The sequence below is a fragment of the Lucilia sericata genome, unplaced genomic scaffold, assembly GCF_015586225.1.
Source record: "Lucilia sericata isolate MDLA Ls3-8-SP2 unplaced genomic scaffold, ASM1558622v1 Contig000786F_arrow, whole genome shotgun sequence".
NCBI classification, from domain to species: Eukaryota; Metazoa; Arthropoda; class Insecta; order Diptera; family Calliphoridae; genus Lucilia; species Lucilia sericata.
In genome coordinates, this window is record NW_023994779.1 from 71,273 (window position 1) to 97,500 (window position 26,228).

General features: G+C 29.8%; 4 protein-coding genes across 6 annotated transcripts in view; 3 read left to right on the plus strand and 1 right to left on the minus strand.

Moving 5' to 3' along the window:
* Nucleotides 1-1,876: 1,876 nt before the first annotated feature.
* Nucleotides 1,877-9,927, plus strand: LOC119608082 (CSC1-like protein 1). Of its 2 annotated transcripts, none has more exons than XM_037962344.1 (3): nt 1,877-2,059; nt 6,467-7,512; nt 7,743-9,922. In XM_037962344.1, the coding sequence occupies exons 2-3, from the start codon at nt 6,538-6,540 to the stop codon at nt 9,150-9,152; spliced, it is 2,385 nt and encodes a 794-aa protein (XP_037818272.1). In that variant the 5' UTR covers nt 1,877-2,059; nt 6,467-6,537; the 3' UTR covers nt 9,153-9,922. The 2 variants fall into 2 exon arrangements, with proteins under 2 accessions (XP_037818272.1, XP_037818273.1); XM_037962345.1 differs by lacking the exon at nt 1,877-2,059 and adding an exon at nt 3,113-3,188 and having other exon boundaries at nt 7,743-9,927.
* A 1,819-nt stretch (nt 9,928-11,746) lies between these two features.
* LOC119608078 ((Lyso)-N-acylphosphatidylethanolamine lipase) lies at nt 11,747-20,430 on the plus strand. 2 transcript variants are annotated; one of them, XM_037962340.1, is made up of 2 exons: nt 11,747-12,331; nt 19,167-20,430. In XM_037962340.1, the coding sequence occupies exon 2, from the start codon at nt 19,264-19,266 to the stop codon at nt 20,368-20,370; it is 1,107 nt and encodes a 368-aa protein (XP_037818268.1). In that variant the 5' UTR covers nt 11,747-12,331; nt 19,167-19,263; the 3' UTR covers nt 20,371-20,430. The 2 variants fall into 2 exon arrangements, with proteins under 2 accessions (XP_037818268.1, XP_037818267.1); XM_037962339.1 differs by having other exon boundaries at nt 11,748-12,331; nt 19,198-20,430.
* Nucleotides 15,057-18,386, plus strand: LOC119608077. Its single transcript, XM_037962338.1, has 2 exons — nt 15,057-15,950; nt 17,196-18,386. The coding sequence occupies exons 1-2, from the start codon at nt 15,095-15,097 to the stop codon at nt 17,984-17,986; spliced, it is 1,647 nt and encodes a 548-aa protein (XP_037818266.1). The 5' UTR covers nt 15,057-15,094; the 3' UTR covers nt 17,987-18,386.
* Nucleotides 20,431-25,140: 4,710 nt separating the features above from the next.
* Nucleotides 25,141-26,228, minus strand: part of LOC119608085 (lysosomal aspartic protease) — a 1,718-nt gene continuing 630 nt past the window's right edge. The window contains 2 exon segments of the mRNA XM_037962347.1: nt 25,141-26,148; nt 26,151-26,228. The exon segment at nt 26,151-26,228 is cut by the window's right edge and continues 279 nt beyond it. Of these exon segments, the coding sequence (XP_037818275.1) occupies nt 25,328-26,148; nt 26,151-26,228 (899 nt within the window). The 3' untranslated portion in view covers nt 25,141-25,327.

Below are 26,228 nucleotides of genomic sequence, written 5' to 3' on the forward strand. Positions count from 1 at the left end.
TTCAGTTCTAGTTCAGTTCTAGTTCAGTTCTAGTCCAGTTCTAGTTCAGTTCTAGTTCAGTTCTAGTTCAGTTCTAGTTCATTTTCTAGTTCAGTTCTAGTTCAGTTCTAGTTCATTCTAGTTCAGTTCTAGTTCAGTTCTAGTTCAGTTTAGTTCAGTTCTAGTTCAGTTCTAGTTCAGTTCTAGTTCAGTTCTAGTTCAGTTCTAGTTCAGTTCTAGTTCAGTTCTAGTTCAGTTCTAGTTCAGTTCTAGTTCAGTTCTAGTTCAGTTCTAGTTCAGTTCTAGTTCAGTCTAGTTCAGTTCTAGTTCAGTTCTATTTCAGTTCTAGTTCAGTTCTAGTTCAGTTCTAGTTCAGTTCTAGTTCAGTTCTAGTTCAGTTCTAGTTCAGTTCTAGTTCAGTTCTAGTTCAGTTCTAGTTCAGTTCTAGTTCAGTTCTAGTTCAGTTCTAGTTCAGTTCTAGTTCAGTTCTAGTTCAGTTCTAGTTCAGTTCTAGTTCAGTTCTAGTTCAGTTCTAGTTCAGTTCTAGTTCAGTTCTAGTTCAGTTCTAGTTCAGTTCTAGTTCAGTTCTAGTTCAGTTCTAGTTCAGTTCTAGTTCAGTTCTAGTTCAGTTCTAGTTCAGTTCTATTCAGTTCTAGTTCAGTCTAGTTCAGTTCTAGTTCAGTTCTAGTTCAGTTCTAGTTCAGTTCTAGTTCAGTTCTAGTTCAGTTCTAGTTCAGTTCTAGTTCAGTTCTAGTTCAGTTTCTAGTTCAGTTCTAGTTCAGTTCTAGTTCAGTTCTAGTTCAGTTCTAGTTCAGTTCTAGTTCAGTTCTAGTTCAGTTCTAGTTCAGTTCTAGTTCAGTTTCTAGTTCAGTTCTAGTTCAGTTCTAGTTCAGTTCTAGTTCAGTTCTAGTTCAGTTCTAGTTCAGTTCTAGTTCAGTTCTAGTTCAGTTCTAGTTCAGTTCTAGTTCAGTTCTAGTTCAGTTCTAGTTCAGTTCAAGTTCAGTTCTAATTCAGTTCTAGTTCAGTTCTAGTTCAGTTCTAGTTCAGTTAGTTCAGTTTAGTTCAGTTCTAGTTCAGTTCTAGTTCAGTTCTAGTTCAGTTCTAGTTCAGATCTAGTTCAGTTCTAGTTCAGTTCTTGTTCAGTTTTAGTTCATTTTAGTTCAGTTCTAGTTCAGTTCTGGTTCAGTTCTAGTTCACTTCTAGTTCAGTTCTAATTCAGTTCTAGTTCAGTTCTAGTTCAGTTCTAATTCAGTTCTAGTTCAGTTCTAGTTCAGTTCTAGTTCAGTTCTAGTTCAGTTCTAGTTCAGTTCTAGTTCAGTTCTAGTTCTAGTTCAGTTCTAGTTCAGTTCAGTTCAGTTCTAGTTCAGTTCTAGTTCAGTTCTAGTTCAGTTCTAGTTCAGTTCTAGTTCGATCCTTTAAATTCATCTATTATCTATTTCTATTTCTCTGTAAATCGTTTCTCGAGTTTTATCATAATATGTTAAATAATTCTCTTCTACATTTAAATATTTCAAATCTGTTATTTTGTTGCTTGTCTCCGCTAGCTACTATTGTGAATTGCTAAACAGAGTTACATTAAAAAGTAACATGTATATACTAAGATATGCAATTGTGTAGACTAATTGGAAACACTAAGACCAGTGTTGGTAACTTCTATAAACACTGCTATAAAAATCGCTTAAAATATTTATAAATTTAATTAATTTAAAAGAAATAATGAAATAACTGGAACGTAAAATTAAAGATTTTAGTTTTTTAATAAATAAATAACCTTTGCATATTATTTAAAATTGTCGTAAGCTATTTATACATATTTTTTTGTAAAACCCGCTAATAATGACAGCCGGCAGTGTTTTGCTAGCTGTTATTATTAACATTATTAACAACACTGTCAAAGACATATGTTTTGCGATTTCAGTTTTTTACTATTTTCACAAAGCAAACAACAATAATAAGTAGAAAGAAAAATGTTAACAACGCTATTAAAATCAAGTAATTAAAACTTAAAATAATAGAAACACATAAATAATAACAAATTTTTATACCAAACAAAGCGTTACACATAAAACAACAAAAAAAGGTAAATACAAAAGAAAATAGTGAAAGTGTTTTAAAGGGAAATAAAAAATATTTAATAATAACGCAAAAAGTTTGATTGTGTCAACGAAAAAAAGACAACGTAAATGATTTGCAAATTTGCTACCAAATAAAATGTAATAAATCTTACAACTAAATTTAAATGCGTGGCGTTTTTTGCAACTTTAGAAATTTATTTCATTTTAGTTAATAAAAATTCTTTGGTTTTATTCGTAACATAATATGGTAATTTGTGGTTTAAGGTAAAAAATAAGAAGAATTAAAAATAAAACAAGAAAAAAAGATCGTAACTGCAATTGTTACTCTAAAAAATGTTCAAATCAAAGACTACAATTCAATCAATTGATTTTCCACTTCCTTATTTCTATTTATTTATTTCTTCTCCTACTATGATGGTACTTTTATGGTTTGTAATAAAATATTGTTAATGTCTGTCTGAAGGGGGGATAGAAGGGAGTATTGTTATTTGTTTTTGCAATCATTACCCTCTTGTTTTCTACTTGCTGCTGTTTTACAATCATTGACTTCTCTTACAAAAACTAAACTATTTTTGTAATAACTCTCTGTCTGCGGCACCCTCTTCCTCCCCTTCCCAATTGCAATTAAAAAAGTGTACTTTTTATGCAGTATTTTTATTTTTAATCTTTAAGTTTCATATTTCACATCCAAGTGTTTTTTTCAATATTATTACCTTGGTCAAATACTTGTAGCCAACAAATATTCACAAAAAAAAAACTCGTCTCTATGTCTAGTTGATGATTCATATATTTCAACTCATTCTCTAATAGGTATTAAGTAAACATTGTTTCTTTTTGTTTGGTTAAAGAAACAAACAATAACATTTTGGATACGTTGCACTTTTTTTCAAATTTCATAAATTCGAATTTCAAATTTGTTGAGCCCTTATTTATAAATTAAATAGCTAAATGTTGTTCATGTGTCACTTCTTTATTTATTAATTTACTGCCCTTTAAAATCAAGGAAATCACTTCTTTTATCTTTTCATTAAATTTTGTTAATTTTTGTTTTTTTATAGAGGGAGATTAACAAACATCATTCTACATACAGACGCCATTATAATGGTTTAGTTGTAGGGTTTCCCAGTAAGAAAAGTAAGTCAAAGTTTAAAAATTCAATAAGGATAGAAAAATAGATAGATAGATGATAGATAGATAGTAGATAGATAGATAGATAGATGATGATAGATAGATAGATCGATAGATAGATGATAGATAGCTCGCTCGCTCGCTCGCTCGCTCGCTCGCTCGCTCGCTCGCCCGCTCGCTCCCCTCGCTCGCTCGCTCGCTCGCTCGCTCGCTAGCTCGCTCCTCGCTCGCTCGCTCGCTCGCTCGCCTCGCTCGCTCGCTCGCTCGCTCCTCGCTCGCTCGCTCGCTCGCTCGCTCGCTCGCTCGCCCGCTCGCTCCTCGCTCGCTCCGCTCGCTCGCTCGCATCGCTCGCTCGCTAGCTCGCTCCTCGCTCGCTCGCTCGCTCGCTCGCTTCGCTCGCTCGCTCGCTCGCTCGCTCGCTCGCTCGCTCGCTCGCCTCCTCGCTCGCTCGCTCGCTCGCTCGCTCGCTCGCTCTCGCTCGCTCGCTCGCTCGCTCGCTCGCTCTCGCTCTCGCTCGCTCGCTCGCTCTCGCTCGCTCGCTCCTAGCTCGCTCGCTCGCTCGCTCGCTCGCTCGCTCGCTCGCTCGCTCGCTCGCTTCGCTCGCTCGCTCGCTCGCTCGCCGCTCGCTCGCTCGCTCGCTCGCTCGCTCGCTCGCTCGCTCGCTCGCTCGCTCGCTAGCTCGCTCGCTTCTCGCTCGCTCGCTCGCTCGCTCGCTCGCTCGCTCGCTCCGCTCGCTCGCTCGCTCGCTCCTCGCTCGCTAGCTCGCTCGCTCGCTCGCCTGCGCCTCGCTACGCTCGCTAGCTAGATAGATAGATTAGAATAGGTAGGTAGGGTAGGTAGGTAGGTAACAGGGTGTATTACTTTATTTGCTATATTTTCCTATCGAAATTAGTTTTTGCTTATTATGCCCTTAGAAATATTTAAACCTATCTCACGCGTTATTACCATATCGTACCTCATTTTGAAAAAAATAATATCTAAAGATATACCGCCAAACTGTGTTATTTGAAATTTATATTCATAAACACCAAGTTCAATCCATCAATCAAAATTAAGTCGTTCCATTTTTATAAATACAACCTCAACTTACTTGTCATGTTAGAATTTCCTTCAAAATACTTAAATAAATTTTAATATCTTTAAAGTTAAAATTTTACCAAGGAAGCTGTTTTGATTTGTGTTTCTTAATAGAAGAAAAAAGATTTTTCTTTTATTATACAAGTTTATAATAATTGGCAGCTCTTAATCATTAATGTTACAATTACAGTAGTTCCCTTGATAACACAAACAATGTTCTTTTTTACTGAAAATGTTATCAGTCTCAACGCAAATATCTAATTAAAGATAAAATTAAATAAATAAATATATTTAATTTATCATTATCATTTTTGAAATCTATTTAAATATTAACTTTTTACACACCATTTTCCGCTGATAAAAAGAAATTATTTTTTTTTTAATATCAAAATAAAAGAAAGAAAAACAAAAAAAGAAAAGTATCTGCAAAGAAAATTAAAACAAGGTGTATATTAGGTCTAAATTAAAGTAATATTCCAACCTTTCACAATTTTAAAAACCTATTATTTATGTATATTATCTACTAAAAATTTCCATTCTACAAGTTTATATGTCCTATAACTTTAGAATAAATATACTACACATTTAAATGATTTATAATTTAATTGTAATGTTTAGTCATCTGACCCAATTTGATAAAATAAATGTGAGTATTAAATGAAATTGTATGGAATTCTTTTGATTTATTACAAAACATGCAAAATTATTAGAAAAATAATTATTATAAAGAGTGCAATTGAACTGACAATATTATTTTATTAAGGCAATAGTTTTATTTTAATTTCAAACTACGAGTTAACTGAATAAAACACTTTACTTTATAAACATGTTCCATTTATCTATTTATTTATTTATTTATTTATTTATCTATCTATCTATCTATCTATCTATCTATCTATCTATCTATCTATCTATCTATCTATCTATCTATCTATCTATCTATCTATCTATCTATCTATCTATCTATCTATCTATCTATCTATCTATCATTCTATCTATCTATCTATCTATCTATCTATCTATCTATCTATCTATCTATCTATCTATCTATCTATCTATCTATCTATCTATCTATCTTCTATCTATCTATCTATCTATCTATCTATCTATCTATCTATATATCTATCTATCTATCTATCTATCTATCTATCTATCTATCTATCTATCTATCTATCTATCTATCTATCTATCTATCTATCTATCTATCTATCTACCTATCTATCTATCTATCTATCTATCTATCTATCTATCTATCTATCTATCTATCTATCTATCTATCTATCTATCTATCTATCTATCTATCTATCTATCTATCTATCTATCATCTATCTATCTATCTATCTATCTATCTATCTATCTATCTATCTATCTATCTATCTATCTACCTATCCATCTATCTATCTATCTATCTATCTATCTATCTATCTATCTATCTATCTATCTATCTATCTATCTATCTATCTATCTATCTATCTACCTATCCATCTATCTATCTATCTATCTATCTATCTATCTATCTATCTATCTATCTATCTATCTATCTATCTATCTATCTATCTATCTATCTATCTATCTATCTATCTATCTATCTATCTATCTATCTATCTATCTATCTATCTATCTATCTATCTATCTATCTATCTATCTATCTATCATTCTATCTATCTATCTATCTATCTATCTATCTATCTATCTATCTATCTATCTATCTATCTATCTATCTATCTATCTATCTATCTATCTATCTATCTATCTATCTATCTATCTATCTATCTATCTATCTATCTATCTATCTATCTATCTATCTATCTATCTATCTATCTATCTATCTATCTATCTATCTATCTATCTATCTATCTATCTATCTATCTATCTATCTATCTATCTATCTATCTATCTATCTATCTATCTATATATCTATCTATCTATCTATCTATCTATCTATCTATCTATCTATCTATCTATCTATCTATCTATCTATCTATCTATCTATCTATCTATCTATCTATCTATCTATCCATCTATCCATCTATCCATCTATCTATCTATCTATCTATCTATCTATCTATCTATCTATCTATCTATCTATCTATCTATCTATTTATCTATCTATCTATCTATCTATCTATCTATCTATCTATGACATATTTTAGTCTTTTCCATTATACCATTTCTATAACAACAACCTTTTTCTTTTCTCTCCCTAGACATCTTACTTTAACTTTTAAACTTGCGTTTTAACGCAAAATCAACACAAAGTGAAAATATCACAACGAAAATGGAGAGTCTATTTAATTTACGGGCCTGGGACGATGACGCAAAATATGGCTGTAATGCAATTAACAAAACATCATTAATCACAAATGCCTACAATGGCATACCTGAAACATTAATTCTCAACGTTTTAGCATGGACTCTGCTAATCGTACTCTTCACTGTGTTAAGACATCAGGCAGGCGACTATGGTCGTTTGGCCTTAGTTAATGCGAATGGCAGTAGGAAACGTTGGACTGAAGTATTCTATTCACGAGGAACATCTATGATAGAACAACCTCACTCCTCGAATAGTTCACATCAACGTCAGAGCAGCATTACGAATTCTGCGGGAACAACAAGTCCTAATGGTTTAGATGAACCCAGAGGTAGCATTACGTCCAATACAACCGATTCAACACCACTGTCGCCCATACAATACGATCAGGGTATATTTTCATGGATCATTATAACATTTAAATTACGTAAAGAACAAATACTTTTGCACACTGGACCCGATGCTGTCTACTATTTGTCGTTTCAAAAACATCTAATGTTGGTAATGGCCATAGTAACAGCTGTTTCTTTGGTGGTTATCTTGCCAGTGAATTTTCTCAATGGTTCTGATGAGTATGATGTTAATGCATTCGGTCGCACTACAATGGCTAATTTATCACCTGATTCCGCCTGGCTTTGGGTTCATGTTATTGTTACCATTATATATGTGCCTTTAATTGTACTGATTATGCGTCGTTCCTCGGGTCGTAATGCATTTAAAAAGGCTGCCACTCGCACGATTATGATAACAAATATCTCGCATAATGATCGCAATAAGACAGTGATTAGAAACTATATACAAGAACTATTTCCTGATGTTAATATAGAAGATGTTCAGGTAGCCTATAATATATCGAAATTAAATGTGCGAACGGCGGAATATGAACGGGTTTTAGATGCAAAAATCTATTGTGAACATCATCGAGATAAGGATACTTTGACTGTGAGTTAAATAATGTTTTTATCACTCTCACTTTTAAAAAAATATTTGAAAAATCTGAAAATTTAAAAGAGTTAGCTTCATATTACTAAATCATCAAAAATGTTCTTAATAAAATTTTGAACTTTTATCAAAAAATTTTTTTCTAAAACAAGCTTTCTTAAGTTTTTGCAAAAAAAAAATATTTTTTAATTTTTTTTTTTTTACAAAAATAAATTCCTTTTAAATTCCAGGTTCGCCCCGAATTTTGCAAGTGTAAAACCGAGAATGCCTATGATTATTATCAACGTGAAGAACGTAATCTACATGGAGATGTGGCACGTCTTCGAGCTGCAGCTCTTAATGAACCTTTAGGCATAGCTTTTCTTACTGTATCCACGGTACAGGAAGCACAAAACATAGTGGCACATTTTACACCCGGTACCTATCGTCAATGGAGTCTCACATTTGCACCCTCACCAGATGATCTATTTTGGGAAAATTTAAGTGTCAGCCGTACCCATTGGCTGCTGAAATGGGCCATTGTTAATATTTTACTCTTCGTAATATTATTCTTTTTAACCACGCCCGCCATGGTTGTCAACTTATTAGACAGTATACACCTGGCAAAAGATAAAATCACAAAACTTTCACCCTTGGTATCGGAATTCTTGCCCACATTGATGTTGTGGACGCTGTCTGTGTTGATGCCGGTTATTGTGGCCTTTTCCGATAAATGGATGAGTCATTATACGAAATCGAAACAAAATTACTCGATAATGACTAAATGTTTTGTTTATTTATTATTAATGATTTTAATATTACCCTCTTTGGGTTTAACATCCGCCCAGGCTTTGCTCGAGTGGTCGGTTAGTAATGATACGTTGAGGTGGCAGTGTATTTTTGTGCCTGATCGTGGTTCATTTTATGTCAATTATATTATAACGGCTGGTTTTATTGGTACCTCTTTGGAATTGTTACGTTTTCCGGAATTGATAGTTTATATCTGGATGTTGATAACGGCTAAGTCGAAGGCTGAGACTCCCTACATACGCAAATCAATTTTACTGGAATTTCCCTTTGGCACCCACTATGCCTGGACAACTTTGGTGTTTACTATTTCAATTGTTTACAGTGTTTTCTGTCCTCTCATAATGCCCTTCGCCATGGTTTATATAAGCTTTAAGCACTTTGTGGATCGTCATAATTTATATTTTGCCTATGGACCTTCTAATATGATCTCCCGCAATGGCGGTAAAATCCATTCAACTGCCGTTACTATGACGAAATTTTCCATTATAATACTTTTACTTATAATGGCCATGATATCGGCTATACGTGGTTCCGGCATGGCAAGAGCTATAATATTGATTATTACTCTAGTTATAACACTAACGCTCTTTACATTTATGTCACCCATTAAACGTTGCACCCAGGCCAGACGTCCCAGTATAGTGGAAATTGCCGGCCCAGCACCGATCTATATACCAGACGTACTAAAGCCAAGATCTGCACACAATGCCACACCGTTGGGACCACATTCATATAATGGTGCCGGTACTACGGCATCGGCTGGTAATGGAAATGGTGCTGGTTATGGTTCGGATTCTGTGTCCGATTTCGATATTAGTTCTCAATGTAGTGTAAATAGTGTAGAGGCCTAAAGACAACTAAATCTTAGTAAAAGCAGCAGTAAAAAAAAGAACAAACAAATACTTATTTAAGACAGTATCCAGAAAATATTTACAATAAAAGGGCTTAAAGCAGGCATGGATAATTGAAATTTTGAAATAGTACTAATAAAAAATTACTAATTTTCTCTAGACTATAGACTAGACTGTAAACTGAACTACTTATCAAAAGTTTATAAGTTAGAAAAAGTACCGCAAATGTTGTGGAGTTACCGCGGATATCAAAAAGTACTAAATTATGGCATTTTCCATGCCTGACTTAAAGTTTTCAACAAGTATTTAGTTTTTTTTTCTACGTCACACTTTTGGTTACCACAAACAAAACTCCCGTTCGACTAATTAAAATTTCTCAAATATATACCCACACTTTTCCCTTATTTTAGTTCTTTTTTATTAAAATATTGTTATAATTTTATACTATTTTTTATTGTTATATTGAAAATAACAAAACAAAACCCTCTCTTTCCCTTCTCTCTTTTCTGTTAATAATACTTAATAACTTTAATATTGTATATAAAACTATCTTTATTATTAAATTTAAGCTTTTCTTCTCTATATACAAACAAATATTTTTTTATTATTAATAATTATTCTTTATATTGCGATACCACTATATTAATATAAACTCTTATTATTTAAAAAAAAAAATAAGTATTAAGTAAAAAAATTGTATATACTGAGCATTATTTTTTCAAAAATTTAATAAAATCTATTGCTTATGAAAATAATTTTCATTTTTTCCCAAAAGGATTGATTTTTCTTTTATTTTTGGTTTAATTTAATTAAACTTTGCTCATAAAAGAAATTTGCAAAATGATTTTCTAAAAAGAAAGGCTTTACAGCATTATGTTGATAAGCCACAAATACTAAAACAATAAAAAACAATTAAAACTTTAAAATTTTGAAAATTTTACTCCAAACAGCAGCGACAGAGAGAATTTATCGATAATTTTCTTTAGAAAGAGAATTTTAAAGAACATTTTCTTTAGAAAGAGAATTTTAATGAAAATTTTCTATAGAAAGAGATGTTTAATGAAAATTTTCTATAAAAAGAGAATTTTATCGAAAAGTTTCTATAAAAAATCGAAAAGTTTCTATAAAAATCGAAAATTATCTTTAAAAATCGAAAAATTTCTATAAAAATTGAAAATTTATTTAAAATTTTCTATGACAATCGAAAATTTATCAAAAATTTTTTATAAAAAGAGAATTTTATCAAAAATTTTTTATAAAAAGAGAATTTTATCTAGAATTTTCTATAAAAAGAGAATTTTATCGAGAATTTATCGAAAATTTTCTATAAAAATCGGGAATTTATCAGAAATTTTCTATAAAAAGACAATTTTATCGAGAATTTATCAAAATCTTTCTGTAAAAATCGAATTTATCGAAATTTTTCTATAAAAAACGTAAATTTATCAAAAATTTTCTATAAAAATCGAGAATTTATCAAAAATTTTCTATAAAAATCGAGAATTTATCAAAAATTTTCTATAAAAAGAGAATTTTAACGAAAATTTTATATAAAAAGAAAATTGTATCGAACATTTTCTATAACAAGGGAATTTTATCAAAAATTTTTATAAAAAGAGAATTTTATCAAAAATTTTATGTAAAAAAGAAATTTATTTAAAATTTTTTATAAATTTAAAAATTATGGAAAATTTTCTGTAAAAATAGAAAATTGATCTAAATTTTATAATAAAAAGAGAAAACTTATCTAAAAATTTCTATAAAAATTTAAATTTATCGAACATTTTCTATAAAACTGGAGAATTTATCTAAAATTTTCTATAAAATTCCAAAATTTTTCGAAATATTTCTCTAAAAATCAAGAAATTTATAGAAATTTTCTACAAAAACTTAAATTAAATCGAAAAACTTTTATTAAAATTTAAAATTTGTCGAAAATTTTCTATAAAAATCGATCATTTATAGAACATTTTCTAAAAAAATTGAGAATTTATCGAAAATTTTTTATAAAAACTCAGAATTTATCGAAAATTTTTTATAAAAATTGAGAAATTATCGAAAATTTTCTATAAAAATTGAGAATTTATCGAAAATTTTCTATAAAAATTGAGAATTTATCGACAATTTTCTATAAAAATTGAGAATTTATCGAAAATTTTCTATAAAAATTGAGAATTTATCGAAAATTTTCCATAAAAATTTAGAATTTATCGACAATTTTCTATAAAAATCGAGAATTTATCGTCAAAAAAAATTTTCATAAAGAATTTATCAATAATTTTGTATAAAAATTGAGTTTTAATCAAAAGTTTTCTATATATTGAGAATTTTTCACAAATTTTCTATAAATCAAACAAAAAATGTTAAATAAATCAAGAATTTCAAAAAAATTGGAATTAAATTTTCCATTGTGCATATTTAAAACAATTCTAGCCGTTACGCAACTAAAATTACACCTCTTACAGTGTTGCTACAAATGGTTTTTAACTAGAGGAGAATTGTTCTAATAGAAAGTTCTCAATGCAAGTTGGCAATACTAATTTGTCAGGAAAAGAAAGGCAAAAGAATAATAGAAAATCATAAAAGTAACTAAAAAACAAACAAAAAAAAACGATAAAAATAACAACACAACTACATATGATTACTTTAAAATGTAATTGAAGAAAAAAAAACATAACAAAAAAATATAAATAAAATAGTATGGAATTCATGTATTATAGACGCAATTAAAATTCTAACACTGTGGAGTAAACACACTAGTGGGGGTCTAATTACAAATTAAAAAAAATAATAATTAATATAAAATAAAAGTATTATTTTCTAAAAGTCATTGTGATCAAACAGTTTTATAACTTTTAACCGGTTAATTGTTTAAATAACTATTTTTTTTGCAAATTTTATGATAAAAGCACATTTTATGATTAACATTTCCAAAAACATTGTGAAATTGTTTAGAACATTGACATTAGCAAAATAAAAAAATTGTATTTGTACGAGCAAAGAGTCAAAAATACAAATGTAAAAAGAAGTGCAGTGTTTTATACAGAAAAAAAACATTAACTTAAAATAAATAAATAATTAAGGAAATAACAATAAAAATAAAGATCATCTAAACAACAGCAGCAATGACATTGGCAACAGAGCAGGCAAATATTTGTCAAACTACTATGGACGTAGAGGTAAGCCAAAACAAAGTGTTAAGAAAAGTTAGAAATTATTTTAAAGATTTGTAAAATTTATTATTAAAATTGTTATAAAATACAACGTGTATTTAAATATTATTAAAGTTTAATCGTATTGTGTAGAATTTGTGGTTTTTATTTTAATTTATGTTGAGTAATTTTTGCAAATTTTTCTATTTACTTTTTTACATTTCTTCTGTGTTATTCTTTCTGTCAAGTCATTTCTTTAAAAAGAAATTATTATTAGATAAGATTGTTACAATTATAGTTTTTTTTTTATTAATGTTTTTATTATTATTATTGTTGTTGCTGCCTTAAGAATTTTTGTTATTTACCGGTTGAGTCGACAGATCAAAGTTCAATTCTTTGCAGACAAGTGTCATTGCGTTTTAGAATTTTTATTAAATTGTTTAAACATTTATTTGTTGTTATAAGAGTTTGTGAATGGGAGGGTAGGAGCGTGGCTTTTGGGGTGATGATTTTAACATACAAAAATAATGGTTTCGTAAACAGCTTAAAGTTTAAGATTTGTTCGCTGACCATGTTAATGTTGTTCTTAATCTAAAGGTGGCACTTTTAGAGTACCTACCTAATTTTTATAAAAATTAGAAAACTTATCGAAAATTTCCTAAAAATCGAGAATTGATCAAAAATTTTCTTTAAATAAAAAGAAAATATATTAAAAATGTTTTATAAAAAAATCTTTCAAAAATTCTATAAAAATAAATTCTATAATTTTCGATAATTTATCGAAAATTTTCTATAAAATATAAAAATCAATAATTTATAGAAAATTTTCTATAAAAATCGAGAATTTACGAAAATATTCTATAAATAGATAATTTATCAAAAATATTCTATAAATAGATTTATCGAAAAATTGCTATAAATTGAAAATTTATCGAAAGTTTTCTATTAAAATCTAGAATTTATCGAAAACTTTCTATAAATTGAGAACTTATCGAAAAATTTCTATAAAAAGATCATTTATCGAACATTTTATTTAAAAATCGATAATTATTCAAAAATTTTCTATTAATTTCTAAAATTGTCTATAAAAATTGATAAGTTATCGAAATTTTTCTATAAAATTTGAACATTTTCTAAAAATTATTGATAATTTTCTTTAAATCGAGAATACATCGAAAGTTTTCTATAAATGTAAAAAAATTATCGAAAATTTTCTATAAAAATTTAAAATTTCTCGAACATTTTCTATAAATATGAATAACATATCGAAAATTTGCTATAAAAACCGGTAATTTGTGGAAAATTTTCTATCAAAATCGAGTATTTATCGAACATTTTCCATGAAATTCGAAAATTCGCTGGCATCTGGCAACACTATGTACAGATAAACGTATAAAATTTGCCATCTTGATAAAAAAAATAAAATTTATTAAATTTACCAAATATTTCATGCTAAAAATTCACAAATCATACCAGTAAAACTAGTTACATTCGTGGTGTTAATTTTTCCTAAAAAATTCATAAAATTAACTTTTAAAAGACTAAAACAAATCATCCCATGTGCTCAGTTATTGCCTCTTTCCTTTTGTTACCGCTTAACAATAACAAAACAACATAAAAAATTTTTATACATAAAAAAATAAAAAACAATATTCTGCAAGTGCCTATTTTTTATATATTGTTGAAATTATTATAATAAAATTTATTACACGATGTCATATCTTTGTGGTGACTGTAATTTAAGTACCTCCGGATCTCGATGCCTACTTTGTAGATCCTGTGACACTTGGTATCACGCTGAATGTGAAGATATAACTAAAACATTGTTTACCACCTTGGATAAAAACCGCAATCTAGCGTATACCTGCAAAGCGTGTATGGATAACCCGCCTGATAACTCTGATGCAGCATTTAAATCGGAAATTCGAAAAGAATTTACAACTCTCAAGAATTCAATTAGTGACATGAAAGGCGATCAAATTGAAATCAAATCCAAAGTTGATTCAGTCATAAATGAAGTCCGTGCAGAGCTGTCCAACAGCTTAAAGGGTATAAAAGATGAAATTGCAAGCTGCAAAACTCAAATTAATTGTAATGACACCTTATATAAGTCTAAGTTTTATGAACTGGAACTTCAGAACCACGTTCTTCAACATCGTTTAAATAGAGCTGACCTAATTATAACTGGTCTTCCAACAGACTTAACTGACCTCCATTCAATTGTAAAAAACTTGTGCACCCATCTCGAAGTTAACATCGCTGTTGATGACATCCTTAACGTTATGTATATTAAAAAACATGGTGCTATACTTGTTAAATTTTGCCAAATAGCTAAACGCGATAAAGTTATTTCGGAATACTATAAATCGAAATCCCTCAAAGCGTCTGATGTTATAAATGGGGCTGCTGAAACCCGTGTTTATTTAAACGATAATTATTCATCCCTTGCTAAAAAATTACTAAAAATTTGTTGGAAACTGAAAAATGATAAGAAGATAAAGGGTTATAATATAATAAATCGTGAAACTCTTTTTGTGAAGATTACTATGCTTAATGAGGATGTTAAGTCTCTCAATTTTCACGAATGTATTAGCTATTTTAAACTAAATTACCAATAAGTATACCTAAACACCTATATCTTAATCTATTTACTGTATTTTTCCTTTTGTAATGTAAAATACCGTAAGCTTATATTTTTTATTTTTTATATTAAGATGGCTCTTTTCATATTGAAAATGTTTAAAATTACAAATAACTTTTTATATATCACTTTTTGGCTCCCACTAATATATGTGTATTGTCGTGAATGCGATGTCTCTTAATGGTAATCTTGGTCCTATAGCCGGGGATAAATCAATGTTAAACAAATGCCTTTCATCTTCGTCTGAAGTTATGAATATTGGTCATATTAATGCCCAGAGTCTTTGCCCCTCTGCATCCAGCACAAAATTAGATGAATTTAAATGTTTTTTCTACAATAGTCTTCTTGACATCATTGGAGTTTCAGAAACTTGGTTTAAACCTCACTTAATATCCCAATCGTTGACACTTTCCGGTTATAATCTTGTAAGAAATGATCGTATCAGGAATACTACTTCGAATAATAGTGGCCCAACCAGAGGTGGCGGCGTTTGCCTTTACATATCTAATAAACTTCGTTACCGCATACTCTTTCGTGCTGAACAATATGGAGTTTGTGAGTCTTTATTTGTCGAAGTTTTTGGAAATGGAACCTCTGTAATTGTTGGTGTTGTATATTTACCCGGCGGCGACATTAATGCATTTGAAAGTATCCATAATAACTTATTTGATCAATACAATAATATTATTGTTATGGGAGATTTTAACCATAATCTTTTTGATATTGTTAAATCACGCAATTTACGTTCTTTAATTTCTAGATGTGGCCTTCACTGTATACACAATTGCCTACCTACACATATTTTCCCACCTAATAATGCTACTTCTTTGCTAGACTACTTTCTCCTGAGTCAACCATCTTCTGTTGTTTACAAAAACCAGATACAAATTCCATTTTTTTCATCTTACCATAGTTTCATCTTTCTATGCATTAAATTTCCCTCTCAATTACGTAGTACCTGGATTGAATTTAAGGATTACAATCGCCTGAATTTTGAGAACATAAGTGAGTATTTTAGTCAATTTAATACATCTCCTATTTTCAATACTAACAATGTTGATCTTCAATTATCTACCTTAGATAGTTTAATTGAAGGACTTCATAATTTAGTACCAACGACAAAAATTTTATCTAATTCAAATAATTCTAAATGGATGAACTCGAGTGAAATTTTACAAACCAGATCAAAAAGAGATCACGCTTATCGTGCCTATCGTAGAAATCCTAATAGTGTAAATTGGTCTACTTACTGCAAATTACGTAATAAAACTAAATCTGTGATCAGAAAAGCACGTCGGAAATATGGTGAAACTTTGTTCAGTGTAACTGATAATAGTACATTATGGAATAGAATACGTAAAATGGGTATCGTTGATTCGAAAAAATCTGAATGCAATGATTTAGACGTGGAAGAAATAGCTAATGTTTTTTTGGACAATCTCAGGCAGGACAATACCGGAAACCTTGAATTTGACAACTTTGAAGACATTGCCAATTCGTTTTCTTTTATTCCTGTTACAGAATATGACATATTAATCGCTTTAAATTCAATTAAATCTAACTCTACAGGTCATGACAAAATTCCTATTAAATTTATAAAGATAATCTTTCCTCTCATTTCCCCTATACTTTTGTATCTTACAAACACTATTTTCACCTGTTCTAAGTTTCCAACCTCCTGGAAATTAGGCCGAGTCGTACCAATCCCAAAAAACGGAAAATTTGATAAAGAAAACTTACGACCCATAAGCATTTTACCTGCTATGTCCAAAATAATAGAAAATATAATGAAAAAGCAAATATTTGATTATTGTGCACAATATTCTTTAATCCACCCTAGTCAATTTGCATTCCAACGTAATCTCAACTCTACGTCTTTACTATTATCTCTCACCGAATCTATTAGAACCAAATTAGATAGCCAAAGAAATTGTACGTTAATTTCACTAGATCTCAGTAAAGCTTTTGATCGCATAAATCATGCCACTCTTGTAGATAAGCTCAGAAGATACTTTAATTTTTCAAAACCGGCATGTAAATTAATATACTCCTACCTTTCAGGACGGTCGCAGTACGTTTCCTTCAATGGTTATAACTCTAGTATTAGTAATGTAACTTCTGGCGTAGCTCAAGGGTCCGTACTGGGTCCCATATTTTTTCTCACATATTTAAATGACTGTATCTCGCTTTTTAATAACAGCTTTTGCCAATCCTTTATATTTGCTGATGATATATTTTTATTGTTTTCAGATAAGTACGACAATATGGAAAATTTTGAGATAAATTTGAATGTTCACCTTAACTCAATATCTAGTTGGATGTATACAAATAGTCTTGAGATAAATCCAACTAAGACAAAGGCCTTAAGTTTTAATTTAACTAACCGAACTTTTTCATTTCCAAGAATATCTATTAACGGACAGGCAATTTTATTTGTGGAATCTCTCAGATGCCTCGGTGTAATTATTGATTCTAAGTTAAATTTTAATGAACATATCAATTTAATTGCTAATAAAACTTGTCTTATTTTAAGAAGACTTTACTCGTTAAGAGCGTTTACTCCCAAACATGTAAGGAGCCGACTTGCCTTTTCACTTATCATGTCCCGAATTAACTATTGTCTCGAAGTTTTTTCAGCAACGTGGTCTTATAATCTTAATATTATTGAAGCAACTGTTCGAAAGGTAATTCGTTATGTATTTAATTTAAGAGCTCTAGAGCATGATCGTACTTCGATGCTCACTCCAGTATTCTTGAAATGTAGTTTTAATAATTATATTAATCTACGTATTTTACTTTATTTCTACAAGGTTATAAAATCCGGTAAACCAATATCACTTGTAAATCAATTTTCATTCATAAACTCAACACGAAATATTCAAATTTTTATTCCTCTGGGACATCTTTCTGTGTTTGATCGATCTTTTGTAAAAAGAATCCATCATACTTGGAGCTTACTACCCAACCATCTCAAACAATTTTCTTATTCTTCTCATACTTATAAGAAGAAACTCTTAGATTTTTTTAATGAAAATCAGTAGCATGATTAGACATTGTTTTTAACCTACATCAACCTTTGGTTATAGGATTATTATTATTATTTCTTGATATTTAATTTTTGACAATACATACATATATGGCTGGGGAGCCAAATCGACTTTTCTAGTATAGTTATCTGTCTCGCTCATGGTTATTTGTCACGGGCTTGTACAATAAATTTTTACTACAATATTTGTTCTACAAGCTCTGATAAATTCTTATGAATATGACAGTATATATATACCTATATATATATATATCTAATGATTACTGTATCTTATTTTGTATTTATATAAAATTAATTAATCTATTACATAGTTATTAATCTTACAATACATATTTTATTGGCCATGAAGGCTTTCTTTGTATTGATATTAATAAATAAATAAAATAAATAAAAAATAAAATTATAGAAAATTGTCTATAAAAATCGAGATTTTATAGAAAATTATCCATAAAAATTGATATTTTATGGAAAATTTTCTATAAAAACCGATAATAAATCTAAAATTTTCTATAAATATCGATAATTTATCTAAAATTTTCCATAAAAATCGAAATTTTGTCTATAAAAATCTTAAATTTTCCATAAATTATCGATAATTTTCTTTAAATCGAGGATACATCGAAAGTTTTCTATAAAAATCAATAAATTATCGAAAATTTACTATAAAAATTTTTAATTTATCGAATATTTTGTATAAAAATTACTAACATATCGAAATTTTTCCATAAAAATCCGTAATCTATCGAACATTTTCTACGAATATAGAAAAATGTCTAAAAAACGATAATTTATGGAAAATTTTCTATAAAAATCTTTAATTTATCAAACATTTTCACTAAATTTAGAATTTGATGAAATTGTTATAAAAAAGCACTGTAAAAAATTAATCGACAATCTATCGAAAAATTTCTATAAACAGAGAACTTATCGAAGCTTTTCTATAAATCTGGAGTTATCGAAAATGTATCTATTAATTGAACATTATTAAAACTGTTCACTTTATCGAAATTATATCGATAAAATAATATGTATAGTATATTGAAAAGTTCCTGAAAATCTAGGATTTATAGAAAATGTTTATAAATCGAGATTTTATCGAAAATGTTCTTTTTTTCTCATTATACTATTAAATCTCTCCATTTTACCCCCAACGTACATTCTAATTTTAATGACAGTTTCAATTTCAATTATTTTCATCCCATTAAGGACTACAAGCCCAAAGGTTTCTGGATATTTAAATGGTTATACAATTGGACTGCTAGTTCTCCCGCCATGTTAAGAGCTGTGGAAAAGAAAATTCTTTCCTTTTTGAAAACGCCCTATCGCGGGTTCTTTGTCGATATAGGACCAGCCATTGGAGAATCGGATAAAATATGGACCGTTAGTTTTAATACTGATTCAAAGGAAATACCCTTGGTAATGTTGCATGGCCTGGGCGCTGGTGTTGCCTTGTGGGTAATGAATTTTGATGCTTTGGCAAAAGATCGTCCGGTGTATGCCATCGATATTTTGGGTTTTGGTCGTAGTTCAAGACCCAAGTTTTCCAATGATGCTTTGACGTGTGAAAAACAATTTGTTAAATCCGTAGAGGAATGGAGACGTGAAATGAATATAAGTAATATGATATTGTTGGGCCATTCGATGGGTGGTTTTATAGCCTCCAGTTATGCTCTAACATATCCGGATAGAGTTAAACATTTAATACTGGCCGATCCTTGGGGTTTTCCAGAAAAACCCTCCGAAGCCTTGACCAGCAAACAAATACCCTTTTGGGTAAGAGCCATAGCTTACGCTCTCACACCACTCAATCCCTTGTGGGCTTTAAGAGCAGCGGGACCTTTTGGTCAGTGGGTGGTGCAAAAAACTAGACCAGATATAATGCGCAAATTTGCTCCTACTATAGAGGATGATATACATTTATTGCCTCAGTACATACACCAATGCAATGCTCAAAACCCCACTGGCGAATCGGCTTTCCACAGCATGATGGAAAGTTTCGGTTGGGCTAAAAATCCCATGATTCATCGTATCAAAGATGTAAGACAAGATATACCCATCACCTTCATATACGGTAGTCGTTCTTGGATTGATTCATCCTCTGGCGAGAAAATCAAATCTGTACGTGGCAATTCTATGGTAGAAATCAAAACGGTTACTGGTGCAGGTCATCATGTTTATGCCGATAAGCCGGATGTATTCAATCGTTATGTAAATGAAACCTGTGATTTGTACAAAAGAACACCACCACTGATACGTGAATCCACCGAATCGGATGAAGAACATGAAGTATCTCTACCACCATCCTCAGCAAGAGGACAACGAATAGAGGAATCTGCCGAGGCAGAATCTGAGGCTTCAACAGCTGATACAAGAAAATAATTTACGATAATCTTTAAACTTAATTACAAATTTGTTGTTATATTTTCATATCAAAAAAAATAGAGAAAGAGTTATTCAAAAGTATATAGAAATAGCTGATGTATTATTTTATTTTCTTTAGTCTAGTTTCATTTTCTTTAATTCTATTTAGTATTAATCTAATAATTAGTTTATTTTCTGAAATACGCATCGTCCGAACGATATAACTAACTAATAACTACTTTAGTAATTTTTGTTAATTTATAAAATTTTGTAAACAAAAATATTATTTTAGTTAGTAAAATATTAATAAAGAAAACAATATTTTTCTAATTTTCTTTGAAACATCTATTAATAAAAACAATAAATAGAAATCATGTGTTATTTTCCATTGAACAAAAAATGCACGAACGTAAATATTATATTGTATTTATTTTTTAATCGTACCCATTGCAATGAGCTCATAAATCAGTCTGGTTGTTCTATATTTCCAATTAGTTCAAAGTTCTGCTCTTGTTGCATTTTTTTTAATTGTTCATAATTTGATTTTGCATTTGTCATTTGCTGGGATTTTGTGTGATTTTTCTTATCATGCTAAATTTTTCCCATTGGCCGAGAAAGGTTTTAAATCAAAATTTTTAAAAAAAAACTGCCAAGTTGCAATACTTAGCACTTTTTTGAATTAAACGCTATAAGATAATTTAATCTATTTGATAAACAAATAAAAATAATCGTTATTATGGTAAACATTAAAAAAGTATGTTCAAATGAAACAAGTATGGAGACAACGTTCCTTAAATGGACTCATTCTTATAGAATTTGTTGTTGTTCCCAGTTTTTTGTGATAAAAAGTGGTTCTATGAGAATGTTATACTCATGAACTTTTAAAGCAGCCATTCTGTTCATTCCTAATTTATATCTATCTATCTATCCTATCTATCTATCTATCTATCTATCTATCTATCTATCTATCTATCTATCTATCTATCTATCTATCTATCTATCTATCTATCTATATATCTATCTATCTATATATATATCTATCTATCTATCTATCTATCTATCTATCTATCTATCTATCTATCTATCTATCTATCTATCTATCTATCTATCTATCTATCTATCTATCTATCTATCTATCTATCTATCTATCTGTCAATCTATCTGTCAATCTATCTGTCAATCTATCTATCTATCTATCTATCTATCTATCTATCTATCTATCTATCTATCTATCTATCTATCTATCTATCTATCTATCTATCTATCTATCTATCTATCTATCTATCTATCTATCTATCTATCTATCTATCTATCTATCTATCTATCTATCTATCTATCTATCTATCTATCTATCTATCTATCTATCTATCTATCTATCTATCTATCTATCTATCTATCTATCTATCTATCTATCTATCTATCTATCTATCTATCTATCTATCTATCTATCTATCTATCTATCTATCTATCTATCTATCTATATATCTATCTATCTATCATCAATCTATCTATCTATCTATCTATCTATCTATCTATCTATCTATCTATCTATCTATCTATCTATCTATCTATCTATCTATCTATCTATCTATCTATCTATCTATCTATCTATCTATCTATCTATCTATCTATCTATCTATCTATCTATCTATCTATCTATCCATCTATCTATCTATCTATCTATCTATCTATCTATCTATCTATCTATCTATCTATCTATCTATCTATCTATCTATCTATCTATCTATCTATCTATCTATCTATCTATCTATCTATCTATCTATCTATCTATCTATCTATCTATCTATCTATCTATCTATCTATCTATCTATCTATCTATCTATCTATCTATCTATCTATCTATCTATCTATCTATCTATCTATATATCTATCTATCTATCTATCTATCAATCTATCTATCTATCTATCTATCTATCTATCTATCTATCTATCTATCTATCTATCTATCTATCTATCTATCTATCTATCTATCTATCTATCTATCTATCTATCTATCTATCTATCTATCTATCTATCTATCTATCTATCTATCTATCTATCTATCTATCTATCTATCTATCTATCTATCCATCTATCTATCTATCTATCTATCTATCTATCTATCTATCTATCTATCTATCTATCTATCCATCTATCTATCTATCTATCTATCTATCTATCTATCTATCTATCTATCTATCTATCTATCTATATATCTATCTATCTACCCACCTATCCATCCTCATTGTATAATAGGACAAAAGTTCTACTTTGAATAAGCCTAAAAATATACTTACAGTTTTAAAATAACTTCAGAAAATTTAACACAGGGTTTCCCAACTAAGTAAAGAATCATGAAAATTCCCGGCTGCAATAAAATTTTAATCTAAAAATTGTTAATATTAAAAAAATACTATTTAAATGGATATTAATATTGATGAGAAGTTAATTATTTAGGAAAATATTATAAGTTTTTGGAATTGTTTCTAAAAATTAATCTCAGACGACGTGTTTAATCCTTTAAGGGACAATACATTATCAATGAAAACTAATTTAATTTGACCGGTTCATTTAGAAATACTGTTTGTTTCTTTTTTTAATTAAATGGTATTTGAATCCCTTGCCCTTAAAGGGGTTCAATATAAAAAATTCGTATCAGTCATAACAACTGGTCATTTTTATACACATGTACTTAGATGACTACACAGACACTCATTTATACTTTACAAAAAAAGTTATTCTGGGTTAATTTACATATTGAATTTAATAATAAAAAAGTTCAATGTGTTATCAGTAATATTATGGATTTTTTTTTAAGAAAAAGTTAACGGTTTAATGAAAATAATAAAAATAAATATTTGAGAATGTACTCAGATTGATGAAAAAAAAAACAAGTATTTATCAACAACTTTTTACATATACCCTACAGAATAAATGGAGTTTTGAAAAAAAACTTAGGTTCGATCACTTGGGAAACGATCAGTTAGTTCTATTATATTCTATTTAATTTTATTAATTTTAAAATGGTAGAAAGATAATAAGACTTTTATTTTAAAATTTGTGATATTTTCAACGTATTGAATCCAACAAATATAGATCGTTGATCTGAAACTGAAAGTGTTTTGAAAACTGCTCATTTTGCTAATTTATCGAATTGTATGAAATCAGTTTTACAATAATTCGAGTCTTCCAATTCCTAATATTATTTTTTTCATTAGTTGTATATGTGTAATTAATTACACATATGAATACATATTTATTGACATGTTTTAAAATAATTTCAAAAGAATCCCTTGTAGTGCACAACTTGTAATTCAACAAAAACAATGTTTTATAAACAAGTATGTGTGTGTATTACCCTCCTTGCCTTCCCGGTTTATCAAAATTTTAATTTCCATGACTCATTTTAAACATCTCATTGATTCATACTTGTTGTGGATAGTATGTAATGTGTTCGTTGCTTTATTTGACGATCAGTATATATTTATGAAGAAAAACTGAACTAGAACTGAAATTGAACTAAACTAGAATTGAACTAGAACTGAACTAGAATTAAACTAGTACTGAACTCGTACTGAACTAGAACTGAACTAGAACTGAACTAGAACTGAACTAGAACTGAACTAGAACTGAACTAGAACTGAACTAGAACTAGAACTGAACTAGAACTGAACTAGAACTGAACTAGAACTGAACTAGAACTGAACTAGAACTGAACTAGAACTGAACTAGAACTGAACTAGAACTGAACTAGAACTGATCTAGAACTGAACTGAACTAGAACTGAATTAGAACTGAACTAGAACTGAAGTAGAACTGAACTAGAAGTGAACTAGAACTGAACTAGAATAGAATTGAACTAAACTAGTACTGAACTAGAACTGAAATAGAACTGAACAAAACTCAACTAGAACTGAACTAGAACTAAACTAGAATTGAACTAGAACTGAACTAGAATTAAACTAGTACTGAACTAGAACTGAACTAGAACTGAACTAGAACTGAACTAGAACTGAACTAGAACTGAACTAGAACTGAACTAGAACTGAACTAGAACTGAACTAGAACTGAACTAGAACTGAACTAGAACTGAACTAGAACTGAACTAGAACTGAACTAGAACTGAACTAGAACTGAACTAGAACTGAACTAGAACTGAACTAGAACTGAACTAGAACTGAACTAGAACTGATCTAGAACTGAACTGAACTAGAACTGAATTAGAACTGAACTAGAACTGAACTGAACTAGAACTGAAATAGAACTGAACTAGAACTGAACTAGAACTGAACTAGAATTGAACTAGAACTGAACTAAAACTGAACTAAAACTGAACTAAAACTGAACTAAAACTGAACTAAAACTGAACTAAAACTGAACTAGAACTGAAATAGAACTGAACTAGAACTGAACTAGAACTGAACTAGAACTGAACTAGAACTGAACTAGAACTGAGCTAGAACTGAACTAGAACTGAACAAGAAAGAACTAGAACCAGAACTGAAGTAGAACCAGAAATGAACTAGAACTAAACTTGAATTGAACTGAACTAGAACTAAACTTGAATTGAACTGAACTAGAACTAAAATAGAATATAATTAGAACTGAATTATGATTAAACTAGAACTGAAAGTAAACAAATGCTTAATGATTAGAAGATTCTTTCCAAAAATATTCGAATTTCTCAACATGATTGCGATAATCATTTTGCAATAAACACTTTGCAATAATACTCAGTGCATTCCGATCGCAATGTACATATTTCTAGATTAAACATACAAAACTATCTTTTAGGTTTTAAATATTTGATTAAATTTTATTTCCATTTAATATACGTAGCTTTAATTTTAAAACACAACACACAATGAGAGAGAAAACATAAAATAATATCGAAATAAAACTGCATTTTGATTGCCCACTTTTCCATAAGCAACCAATCGTTCATATTAACATCACACTCTTAAACATAAAATTTTTATTTAGCTACAGCAAAACCAACACGATCATTGGCCATATCGAATTCAGTATAATATTTACCAATAAAAACATCACCCAAAATCCACAAAGGACCATTAGGTGGTGGTATTTCAATGCCCATGAAGCCCGACAAACAAATGGTCTTACCCATTTGAGCTACACGTAAAATATAATCTTTACCTTCGAGCTCGAAAGTTTTGCCACCCAAAACAAATTTGATAACGGGTAAATTGGGTATGGAATCGCAGGAAACTATATACTGACCACCTATCATGGGAGTACCGCCAATGGCTTTATTAATAGAAGTGGCTTCGTTTGGAGGCAAGGCGATGAGAGAGGTGCCGGTATCGGCTATAACTTGACAACCTCCCTGACACAATTGCAAATCACCCATAGAGGCGGAATCCATTTTTACTTGCCAATAGGCTTTACGGGTCACCGGCAAATAAGTGAATTCTCCGGTATAGTGGTTGGGATCAGAGCCACCAAAAATAATCTCACCACCCTCAGGTGCAGCAGGATCACGATTTAAGTAGAAAGAAAAGACGGGCTGGCTAATTAAACCTTGTTCGTACATGCTGTAGTGGGGAGGTTTGACACCATCAACCGAAATGGAACTGTAGCCCAATCCCAAAATACCATCAAATTTAGCCGCCACAAAAACTAAACCGGGTTCACTTAAAGCTTCAGCAAAGGTTTGTTGCTTAATGTCCAAGCCACCAATATTTACCACATCCGTGGACAAATAACCGGATAGACTGCCCGAACCATAGTGAATGGCAAATTCTGTGCCATTCTTTTCATAAGTCTTCGACTTTTGGCATCATATTTATTGTGCATTAGGCAAGCAATATTGGTCAAATGACACTGTTTCGAGGGTACCCATAAGTTAGAGGAGC